This window comes from Convolutriloba macropyga, chromosome 7 (assembly GCF_964194025.1).
Source record: "Convolutriloba macropyga chromosome 7, txConMacr16.3, whole genome shotgun sequence".
NCBI classification, from domain to species: domain Eukaryota; kingdom Metazoa; phylum Xenacoelomorpha; order Acoela; family Convolutidae; genus Convolutriloba; species Convolutriloba macropyga.
This window is the reverse complement of record NC_134474.1, coordinates 39,763,195-39,775,615: the sequence shown is the minus strand read 5'-3', so window position 1 is coordinate 39,775,615 and position 12,421 is coordinate 39,763,195. Positions and strand designations below refer to the sequence as shown.

The 12,421-nt window shown below is 33.0% G+C and overlaps 1 protein-coding gene across 1 annotated transcript in view; it reads right to left on the bottom strand.

Moving 5' to 3' along the window:
• Positions 1-11,551, bottom strand: part of LOC142342276 (uncharacterized) — a 42,396-nt gene extending 30,845 nt beyond the window's left edge. The window contains exons 1-3 of the mRNA XM_075393558.1: positions 11,497-11,551; positions 4,796-5,035; positions 3,122-3,325 (exon numbers count right to left, since the gene is read on the bottom strand). Coding sequence (XP_075249673.1) covers positions 3,122-3,325; positions 4,796-5,006 — 415 coding nt within the window. The 5' untranslated portion in view covers positions 5,007-5,035; positions 11,497-11,551. The remainder of the gene's footprint in view (positions 1-3,121; positions 3,326-4,795; positions 5,036-11,496) is intronic.
• Positions 11,552-12,421: the final 870 nt, after the last annotated feature.

Below are 12,421 nucleotides of genomic sequence, written 5' to 3'. Positions count from 1 at the left end.
ATCGTAGAGAGTTGTGAGCGGTATCAATAAAAAGCCCGTCCAGCGTAGAATATGAAATAATAAAGATTTTTTCATTTTATATTTTTGTGAATAATAGAAGTGTTTTAGCCGTTTTTATTCACTTTTGCGGTATTTTTTTACATAATTTTCGTCATTTTTGCTAAAATTTGTTCAAATTGTTAACTGTAGTGTTTTTAATTTTATCCATTAAGATAGAGGGGGTTTTGCTGCATTGTTCGGTCCGAGCTTGTTGGCCAGAATTTATGCTCAATTTTTCGAAGTCCTACTTTTTTGGGACCAAAATTGGGACCAAATTCGCTTTTCAGCCAACTTGTTTTAAATTTGCTGGAAGTAAATACCTTAAACTGCGGCCACACTCTTTTAAGGCTAATAGTTGGACTAGTTGGACATTCACTGGCTTTGAGACTCTTCTGGAGTTATAAATTTGCCAGTTTTTTTACAAATTTAAACTCATTAAATATACAAATTGCATTTTTTTTTTTTTGAAAAATTCAAGGATGTTGTTACAAAAATGATCTATTTTATATCCATTTGAACAAATGAGTGTTTTTTTTATACCGGAAGCAACGATTGGGCCGAACTTGATCTCGCCATGGATCCTTACGATGAGAAAGTTTTTAGATTTTGATTAGGTACGACTTTTTTTAAAATGTTTCCGCTACGTAAACGATTTTTGTGTATACTTTTTTTACTTACAAGAATTTCAAATCAAGACTCAATTAATGACAAATACTCTTCACCAAAAAACAGGTTCAACAAGATTATATTACGGTTCAAGAGATGAACGGTTTTCTATGGCTATGGGCAATTGTTTTCGTAAAAACCTTTTTATGTAATTGTTTTCTTGAATTCTGCTTTCATTTGTTATCATTTTGCTCAATCTTTCTTCTCAATAACTTATTGTCCCCAGTCAAAGATCCAGATTTTTTTCAGGAGGTATAAAAGAACCTTGACACTTCTTTCAGTTGATATCTATTGTCTTTTGTGACTTCGAATATATTTGTTTTAAGAAAACATTGCTAGTTTTTGTACTTTGTCACTGTTTTATCTTATTCTTTCATTTTCGGGCGCAGTCTCAGTAATAACAATCAAAAATCAATTTTTGGTGGGTTATAAATTAATGTCCGTGACGATTTTATTTTCAACTAATGGTCTCTTTGTTTTGATACTACGCTTTTTCAATTTTTTGAGCATAACTGCATTAGTTTGTTTCCTTGTCGTATTACTGCATAAGTGCAATTGAAAGAAAGCAGAGTAGATAAATTACACAAACGATGGAAAAAGGCTTAAATGAATATTTAAATGTCTTTGTTATACAGTTAATGCTTTCTGGGCTGAGACACATTAATGGATCAAAAATTTTATGGATTTTTTTGTTTTCTCCCATGTTTGTTATTCTTTTTGTTGTTATACGCCATATAACTAATAACAAGAGATCTCAATTGCTTCCACTGGACGTATAACTGAACCTAGTTAAAGAATTCAGTTCACAGCTGTTTGCTTTAATGACTTTCAAATTGAAACAAAAAAGAATTTTTTTTCAACGTTATGATTTTTGCTTTCATTTTTCTAACCATGTGACTCAATATCACTAACTAAAAGTCTCTTTCAATCTTGTTGATTAAAGCATTTTTTAATATGTTTTGCGCTTGGTTATAAGTTGTGTCTATTGCTTCGACCATTAATTTCATTAAAAAATTTTCGAGATTTCCATACTGTTCATTTTCTGGGTATCTTTTTGTTGTCATGACTACGTAATGCTTTTAAAAGGAAGACTCTCTGTTGTTACGATGAGGAAAAAGTGACAATATACAATTCTTGCAGTTAACATTTCATAATAATAGAGCCCTGAACAGTGTGATCTCGTAAAAACTGTTTGAATTTTTGGCTTTTTTTTATATATTTGTTATTTTGGCGGTCGTTCTCATTATTAACAGGACCAATTGGCTTCCCGGGGTATTTCAACCCAATCCATCGCTGTTTTTCGAAATCTTTTCGAAGTCTGTATTGACCTTTGAAAATATTTTTTTCAATATTGGTGTTTTGATCTTTGTCAATTTTAATTAATTTTTCTGTCGATTTGTAGCTCAGTCTCTTATACACAGGTCAGAAACCGTTTCCAGTGAAATGTAAATTAATCTTTTTAACGTCTTTTGCTTGGCACATTTGTCTCTAGGCTTCGTTATAAAAACAATCGTAGTTCCCATTGGCTTTGACATTTTGCGGAGTTAAGCTTTGAATAACGACATGTCTCAATTGCTTCCTATGGAGATATAAATGAAATTTTAGTGATTTCAGTGAAATTAATTCGTTTCAGAAATAGAAACTTGTTTTTGAACTCCGCACCTCTTTGCTCTTTTTTGCGACCTATTAACCAGTCACATTGAGGATAATGTACATATTTTGTCTAATGATGTATAGGTTAAATTTTTCCGTTTAAATTTTATTTGATGCGAGTTTGATTTTGTTACGATTTTATTTATTATAGAAATCGAGGTTTGGTCGTAAACAATGTTTGTTGGTTGATAATTAATATTGTCCTTTATAGTATTATTATCAACAACAAAAATCGGCCCTCTAAGGTTGCATTATTGTATAACATTAGTTGTTTATGGAAAAATGTTTACGTTTTTGAAAGTTTTCTATTTCTTCATCATTTGGTAGCCAATTAAGTCAAGAATGTGGATGAGCGGGGTCGAAACCTTATGTGCGTACGCACAAAACCGAGCCTCCTTGTTAAAAAATAATATCAAGGAGTGATTATTCTTGGGGCTATAATAGGAAATACCTTAACTTTGTAGTACGATTAATTCAAAAAAGCTCTGTATACATATATATATATATATATATATATATATATATATATATATATATATATATATAATATATATATATATATATATATATATATATATATATATATATATATATATATATATATATACATATATATATATATATATATATATATATATATATATATATATATATATATATATATATATATATATACGTATATATACAACAGTTAACTTCATTCCGGAACACTTGCTTTTAGAAATAATGTGATTTAATTATCATCGACAAAAGGGCAGCTTACAGCACATTCCATTGTCGCAATTCTTGTCCATGGTGAGAAGAGCATTCCCACACCCATGTGGCACATTCTCATCACTGGTTCTCCTCTCAACATACACCCCATCTTCATTTAGTTCTTTCCATATGCACTCCCGTCTGGATTTAGTTATTCCTTGGCCACAGTAACAGGGGCAGGGGTCATCAGTCCAGTCAGTTAATTCATACCCTGTAATATGAAAAAAATAAAAGTACCCTGGCACAAAATAATCAACGCAATAAGAACCTAGACTCAATTTACTTTTCAAAGTGGTTCAAACACAACAAAATAACAGTTAATAAATCTCAATAGGAATTATGAAAAAGAATCGGAAAATTTCTGGTAATTCAAAGAAAAAACTTTTTTTTAATGTATAATTTTATGTATTTTAGAGATGCTGTAGACAAAAAGTCTAATTTCAGTGTGCGGAACATTGGAAGCGATTTCTGGTAGTGATGTATAAAGTTAAGTCGGTGCACAGAAACAAATACCTGATAAAAATTTTATAGCACTTATGTGAAGTTCCCAGAATAAACTATTGGTTTTTAGTATATGGCAGAGCTTCAGGATATCAACTAGAAAAAAATTAGGACAACAGGGAAAACATTTTTGCGTTCAATGTGCTGTCAAAGATGGCTCTCTTTCGACCATTTCTCAGAATCATCGATTGTAAACAGTTAAGAGTACTTGTGGTCGCATTTGTTAAGGGAGTGATTTATGAAATATGAAAGGAATCCCATCTCATACTTTAATTTGCTGATGTGAGTGATCTTGACTAGAAGACCAAAAGAAAAGAGTTCTACAACCGATTCTACTACTATATAAAATTCAATCCTTGGAAAAATGTTTGAACTTTTTGTATAACTGTTGTGCTCGGGCAATTTAAAATCCTAAACGAAAATAATAACAAATTTGACAGGAAAGGGTTTTTAAAAAAAAAATCATGAATTTCAAAGTTTTAGAGTGATGATAATCAAGAATTACGTTATATAATTCAGAGTTTCAGGAAGGACGTATTTTGCAAGAATCATACAAGATAGACGTCTAGTATTCTGTTCAAAAATTGTGCTCAAAAAAACTTTTAGACCCAAAGCTAATCAACGAGAAAATTTCATGTTGGACTCAGCCCGCTGATTGAAGTTCTCCTATACAGAAACTCCTATCAGTTTTACCGGCAATAACTCCTTGACAAAACCAATTTAACAAAAGTGTCTGCAATCGTTTAAAGTCTAATTTGTGTGTTGCGTACACCTTGGCTATTAATCAATAAAAAAGGCTATTAATCTCCAGTGTCTTCCAATTTTGCTGAAATAATGTTTTATGTGATTGGTGCAATGAATCGTTATTTACTTTTCTCTGACTGGGTTCATGTTGCATCACCATTACGCTGCAGATCCAACCAAAACTCATTGTTTAAAATAAATTCAGCTTTTTCTCACTTTAATTTCAGTACTTTCCAATTCAATTGTGAGAAAGCTCTATATCATAAAATTTAAGAACATTTCATCATACTATAAGATTCAGAAAGTTCCTCAATCGAGGAAAACTCCCAATACAGGATACCTCTTGCAGAAGAAAAGTTTTAAAACGTTGAGAAAAAAAACAACAATTGAGCTTTTCATTCTTTTTTCGCGTTTGCCTCTATTTTTTAAAACTTACTAGAAATTGGCTTAACTGTTCTTAAAATTTTCCCACTTTGGTCCACACACTCGAAATATCCTAGTCGGTCTATGCACACGGAAGCTCCAGCTGATGAGTTAGCAGCACAATACACTCCAGCACAATCATTCTTGTCATGCCACAATTCTTTCAGCTTTGTCTCTATGACGTCACACTTGTCCAATCTCACATTGAAGTCCGTTTTGTTCATCACAACATAGACATCACACAATTTCGCAACTTTCACCAGTCGAATCAGCTTATCTTTTTGATGCGAGATTTATATTACAAAAACAGGAGACAATTTGGTTTGAAAAAAAAACTGCGTGAAAAATTAAAGTTACAAGAACATGTGTAATTTTTCTGTTTACAACCACTCAGCCAAAACTAATTGATCATTGTTCCGACCCCTCTTGAGGGGGGAAGAACTATATACTCAAACGAGTTTTTTTTTCTTCAGTCAATTTTGGCCGATCGATATAATAATTGTAGAGAGTTGTGAGTGGTATCATTAGAAAGCCCGTCCAGCGTAGAATATGGAATTAAAAAGATTTTTTCAAATTTCGTTTTTTATAGGGAGTTATCGAGGTTTAATGTTTTGTGAATATTAGACTTAATTCAGCTGTTTTTGTTCACAGTTTTGCCTAAATTTTCGTCAATTTTGGTAAATACGGTTAAAGCTGTTGAATGTAGTGTTAACGATTTTATCTCTGATTTTAGATAGAGGAGGGTTGCTGAATTGTTAGATGCGAGTTTTTTGGTTGGAATTAAGGCTAAATTTTTTTAAAATTCAGACTTTTTCGTCGAAAAAATGGCTTTATAGGCCCACTTGCTTTAAATTTGCTGGAAGTAGACATCTTAAAATTGCAGCCAATCTCTTTTTAAGCTCAAATGAGTGCTAGTTGTACTCTCGTTGTCTTTAAGAGTTTTCTGTAATTATAATTTTGCAAAATTTTTGCAAACTTAAACTCGATAATTATAGAAAAAGCATTATTTATTTTTGACAAATTGAAATTTTTTTAAAGAATTGATTTATATCGCCCAGAGCAATATTCGCCCAGAGCAATATCTGGGCGAATCTTTATCTCACCATTGATCCATGCGATAAAAATTTTCTAGATTTTAATGGGGCGCGACCTTTTTTTGAATTATTTCCGTAATATAAACGTTTTTATGTAAATTACGGACAAGAATTTCAAATCCGAGCTCAATTAATGACAGATACTATTTGTAATATACGAGATTCGACGAGATTAAATTATGGTTTCAGACCTAAGCTCAAGGTTTTTAAGGCTCTGACAAATTGTTTTCGTAAAAATTTCATGTACTTCTAGCGTTTTGCTTGGATTTCTTATACTTTTTGTAGCCAATGACTTAGTGTCCCCAATCAGAGATGCAGTTAATTTTAGAAAAACAAAATAGAACCTACACATGCTTTTCAGTTTTCATCTAATGTCTGATATAACTTCGAAAATTTTTGTTTTGAGAAAATATCGGTGAATCTTTAAACTTTGCCACTGTTATAACTTTTTTCTCTACACTTCGGGCGCAGTTTTATTAAAACTAGGCTAAAACCGACTTCCTGTGAGTTATATATTAATGTTAGTATCAGTTTTTTGTTCAATGGTTTCCTTATTTCGGTACTACAAGTTTTCAATTTTTCATTTGTTTTTGATCGTAAGTGCACTTTTTGATCATAAGTGCACACAAGTACTTTATGAGTTCATTTTGTTTCCTTGCCAAATTATCACAATAAAAACAATACTAATTAAAAAAATCATTTTAAGGAAAATGCACAACGTTGGAAGAAGGCGTATCTGAATATGTTAATTGTTTTTGTTGGAAAGTTTATGCTTTTTGGGCTGAGACACAGTTATCTCGCAAAACTTTGTGGTTTTTTTATTTTGCCTATGTTTGTCTTTCGTTTCGTTGTTGTACGCTATATACCCGATAACGATAGATCTTAATTGCTTCCCCAAGACGTATAACTCAGCCTAGTTAGAGATTTCAGTTTATAGCTGTTTGTTTTCATCAGTTTCAAATTAAATTGAAATTTTGCCTCTGCTTCCTTTCTGTTTTTATTTTCGTCATGATGTAATTCAATCTCGCTCATTAGATGTCTCAATTATTTTGGTTGATTCAAAACTTTTTTTGGCGCTTGGTCATACGTTGTGACTGATTGCTTAGACAACTTAGTTGCATAAAAAGCATTCGACATTTCTGTACTTTTCAATTTTTGGGTTTCTTTATTTGCCATGTCTAAGTAGGCCTTTTATAAGGAAGACTCGTTGTTGTTATGATGAGGGGCAAGTGGTTATTTACAGTTCTTGCAGGTAACTTTTATAGTGCCTTGAACAGCGTGGTTAAGATTGTTTGAAGTTTCGGCTTCTTTATGTATTTAATCTTATTTTGTGGCGTAGTGACTCAGTCTTATCTTTAACAGGCCCAATTGGCTTCCTGGGGAGTTTGAAAATAATCAACCGTTTTTTAATGAAATCGTAAAATAATAATAACTTTTAAAAATACTTGTTTTCAAAAACAAATATGGGTTTTTCAGCTTCGTCTTTTTTTAAATAGTTTTTTTTCGTCGATTTGTAGCCCAGTGTCTGTAAAAACAGATCAGAACCCGTTTCCAGTGAGCTAAAATTTAATTTTTAGGGCACTCTCAGCTTCAAACATTTCTTTCTCGGCTTTTTTACTACTGTTACTACGATATTTCGTTAAAAGTTTAGATTTTTGTGAATTTGTAAATTTTAAAGGATTTTGTTTACTTTTTAACTTTAAACAAAATTGGTACATATCATTGGCTTTGAAATTTTGCGCAAGTGAACATCGGATAGTGACATGTCTCAATTGCTTCCTATTAAGATATAAATGTTCTTTTTAGTGATTTCAGTTGATCTCTAATGACATTAATAACTGTGAAACTAAATGTTTTCAAAGAGAAAACTTCGCACCTATCTGCTTTTTTTTGTCGACCTGTTAAGCAGTCCCATTGGGGATAGGTGCCATAACTTTTCTAATGATGTATAGTTTAAATTGTTTTGTTTACGTTTTATCTGATGCGAGTTTGATTTTCTTATGATTTTTTTTATTATAGACATCGAGTTTTGGTCGTAAATTAAGTTTGCTGTTTGATTTTTATTATTGCTCTTTCTAGTAGTCCTATTATCAACAGCTTTCATACTTTCATCTGCTCTCTAGCGTGGCATTGTTGTGTTCCATTGGTTGTTTGTTGAACGATGTGTATTTTTCTGAAAGTTTTCTATCTCTTCATTATTTGGTAGCGTATTAAGTCAAGATTGTGGATGAGCGGGGTCGGAAAATTATGTGCGTACGCACATTACCGAGACTCCTTGTTAACATTTTTGATCAAACCACTGCTTGTTTTTGCTCTGATGATGGCAAATTTCAAAATCAATTTCTGAGTCCAACAAACTGTAACTGAGACAGAAACACAAACATTCGTGGGTCAGGGTGTCACTGCTAGAATGAGTAAAAAGTAGGAATGGCAATAACTTAAATGAATGGTTGTAAAATATAAACTTATTAGTCTTCAATACGGTGCAAGCGCTAAAAACCACTAAACCTGCAAAAACATATTTTTTTTTCAAAACAAAAAGGAGTCAATCTGATTTAACAGGAAGATAGTTTGATGCCGTGGAAAAAGATATGACGGGCATCCAATTTTGTGGGATAGTTGTAAAACTGGTAAAAAAAATTGTGCACTAAAAACTGCAATTCGCTCAAAAAAATTCAGTCATTATTGACTTGTTCCACTACATTCACCGTTAAGAGAAGCGAGTTTTTTTGGTAGAAAAAAAATATTTTCACCGCCCGCTATCCATCGAAAATTTTACTCTATTTATCTGCAAAGTTTTCACACTGCAAGCCTCCAACAGTTCTGATAGGGGCGAGGGTTTGCAAAGAGCCAATGTAAAAACAGCGGTTAAATTAATTACCTTTCACCCCAAAGGCCAATATTTCTTCGTCAGTATCGTAAATCACATTTTGATAGACATATTGATCCAATTTCTCAAAAAAAAATATATAGGTGAAATAATTATCCAAGTGATGTTACACAATAAATATATTGTTTTCATTTTCAACCACTTGAACAAAAATCATGTTTTCGTTTATATTTGTGAACAATCGTTGCCTACTTTTCCTCAGGTACAAATTGCAGCTATTAGCACAGCAAGTGGTCAAATCGGAGAAAAAGATCAACTACAGATTTTAGATCCTCTGCAAATTCACAGCAATTTTCTTAGCAGTGACAATTTGAAAGTTTAACGATTTGAGCGTTGATGGTTTCATTTTTTGCCTTCTCATGGTATTGTTGAAAACTTTTTTCACAATTTCAGCAACATTTTTGGTAGTCCTGTGAATGAAGATGTAACTGACATGCAGGACCCCAGACATTCAACTGTCGGCAATGGAGATCACTTCTGCAAGACCTTCGCTAAAAAGCAGCGAATAAAGTTTTTCTCAGCGCTAAAAAACCGATCTATAATATTTCATTGCAAAAAAAACCGCAAGTTTTTAAAATCTTACCATGTCCACTACAACCAGCGCATGAGTAAGCGTTTTTTGAGAAGTGTTGGAAAAATCATCGCAAGTCCTACATTATTATTCTTTAAAACGTTAGTCCTAGTGTAGCTGCTGTGCCACAATCAACGTTCTGCTGAAAAAAAGTACCATTTGCGATGTATAGCGGTGAAAATGAATTTCATACTAAAGCGCTCAAATTGGATGAAATCAGCAATTTTTTGTATCCAATGCTGTCTTTAGCGGTAACTTTTTTATTTTCAAGGCAACTCCCGATTGTCCTCCAGGATGTTTTCAATCACCAGACAATAGAAAACGTCTTTTGATTTGCAGTAACATCTTTTTGCACTGAAGCATCAGTTGCTTACCAATATGAATCCACAAGATTTGAATTATATTTGTGCACTGACCTATGGTTAAGATCTGATCCCACTTTTTTCGACTTTCTCATTTCAATGAGAAGTCAAATTAGAGTGGTGACTTTATTAACACTGAAAAAAAAAACAGAGCAAAGGGCAAGTATTTTTTAAGCGTGAATATTGTCAATCTGCTTTTCAAGTGGAGTGAGAAATTGGACTTTTTAAGCAAATTTTCGGATTTCGAGAGAAATTCTCTTCATATGCAGAGTTTCAAATCGTTTTGGGAAATTTCACTGTTGTTCCTTTTGATTTGTCGAAATTGCTGTTAAAAGCAATACGCGTTTTTAAATGGCGTTTAGTTGCAGTTGATAAATTGCTTGCTGGCGACTAATTGTTAATTATATATTCGAAGTTTTGTAATACTTTTTTGTGAGCGCATCTGCGACAGTTTGAATGAATTACTATGTAGTGGCACGTGCTTTGTACCTTGAGGGGCGCCTAACGTACTGGAGGCACAAACGGAAAATATCCCTGATTAGACGCAATTAAACAGTTTCAAACTTTAAAATTTTTATGGCAGTGACACCATGGTTTTTATAAAATTTAAGTGACTTTTTCAGCTTTCCCGTTTTTGTTATTGGTTGTTGTCTTTCCTTATAGTGTTGTCTATCGAGGCACATTGTTATTTACGACTCTATCGCTATACATTTCAACTCATTTCAACTCAAAACTTTTAGGAATCTGACACTTGTGTTTTTTATAAAATGTTAGTGCGTTTCTCATTTTTCCCCGTTTTTATTGCAACCTTTGAAGTCTTATAACTTAGTCTCAGTAACGACAATACCCATTCATTTTCGAATAAACCCAGGTTGAGGTGTCAGACGGAAGCAAGTATGTCCAGACCGTCCCAGAGGGAAAGTACCTATGTCCAGGCCGTCCCAGACGGAAGTTGCCTATGTCCAGACTTTCGTGCGTTCGCCAGACTTTCGTGCGTTCATGTTCAGACTTTCGTGCGTTCGACAGACTTTCGTGCGTTCTTGTTCAGACTTTCGTGCGTTTTTTGATGTTTCCAGACTATGTAATTTTGAACGCACGACGCCCCCTCGTGCGTTCATCTTCGGTCTGGACATACTTGCTTCCGTCAGGGACCTCAACCTGGGAAGCATAAAATAACCTATTTTATTTTTCCGTTGATAGCTAATGCTTTTGTCAATGAGAATTTTCAAAATAAATGTTGCTTCCTCAATTGCACCAACATTGGTTGTTCTTTTTCTCGTCTCGGCATACAGTTCCAGAAATGAAATTCAAATTGGGTGAAAGATGAAGAAATTAGTTTACTCAACGTATTCAGTTGCTTTTCAAGCTTTAAGTACTCATTTTTCGTATCGGAACACCGCTTGTATCGGAACAGTTGCAGTTATCTTTTTACTATATTTATCATTTGTTGATCTTTTTGTCACCCTGTCCCGTAGTGTAATTAATTTAAAAAATTTTGCTTTTTAACTCTAAAAAATCAGATTCACTTGTACATTTTACAATTCACACGTGTTTGAATGAATTTCACGGCAAAGAAATAGGGAAATTGCCAATCTTACTAAATTTCACGGCTAAAAGATTTGCTGTGAATTTCGTAAAGTTTGTTAGATCTTTGCAGTAAATGTTTTTATTAACGCAGCCATTCCTATAGCCATTCTCCACATTTACCACATTTCTTAGCAATTTTAGCGTTGACACGCCGACCCGGGTGAAAACTAAGGATGCAGCAAAAGTGTACGACAGATAAACCATTTTGACCAGGGGTTGCATCAGATTCCGTTGAAATGGAGCGCCGAAGTCCTGTACCGCAGAAAGTCTTTTCCTCGCATACAAATAAAACTCCGTCGATCACTTTTTTTCTTAGACAGGATCCCTCGTAGTGTCCATAATTACCAAATTGAGCGGAACTTTTCGCAACTGGAAAAGTTAATTTGACCTTATCACAAAACCAAAACAATTGTCCTTGCGTCAGACTAGAAATAAAGGAATAAAAAATTAGAATAGTACATAAAAATGAAAAATTAGCTGGTAAAGTTGCGATTTTGACGCCCATAATATTAAGTGCAAATTTTATAGTGGAAGCGTCAAGGAAATTTTGGATAGCTCAATGAAAAGAGCACCTGTTTGTGTTTATACACTGCAAATATCACCTGAATAACCAAACATTGAAAGTGGGCCCACTGGGAATTCATCTATTTCTGATCACTCAATCAGAACAAAAAAATTCCAACATAAAAACGCCTCGTTTCAGTCTTAAAAACCAAAATTGCGTGACTATGCACCTGCAAATAATATCAACTACTAAAACACCTAGTGAAAGTATATTTGAAACTTTTTGCTCAAATTTAAAAAATGTTAACTCTCATGGGAAACATGAATGAAAAACAACTATTGCTGAAAGTCTCGTTAGAAAAAAATGCACTGTTTTCATTCCATAGCTGGTGAAGCTTCATCAAACATTGCATTGGCAAAATATAACTGCAACAAATAAACGGAGCATAAATTTTCTCAAAGGTATTTTTCAGAATTTAAAAAAAAACAGTCTAACAATAAAACTAAACTGTTTTGCTGAACAAAACATATTACTCTTATTACTAGACTGTTTTTAAAAATTGAAAACTTCACTATTGTATTGAAATGTTTTGGCTATATTTTTTATCTGCCACAAAAAAAAACGAAAAAA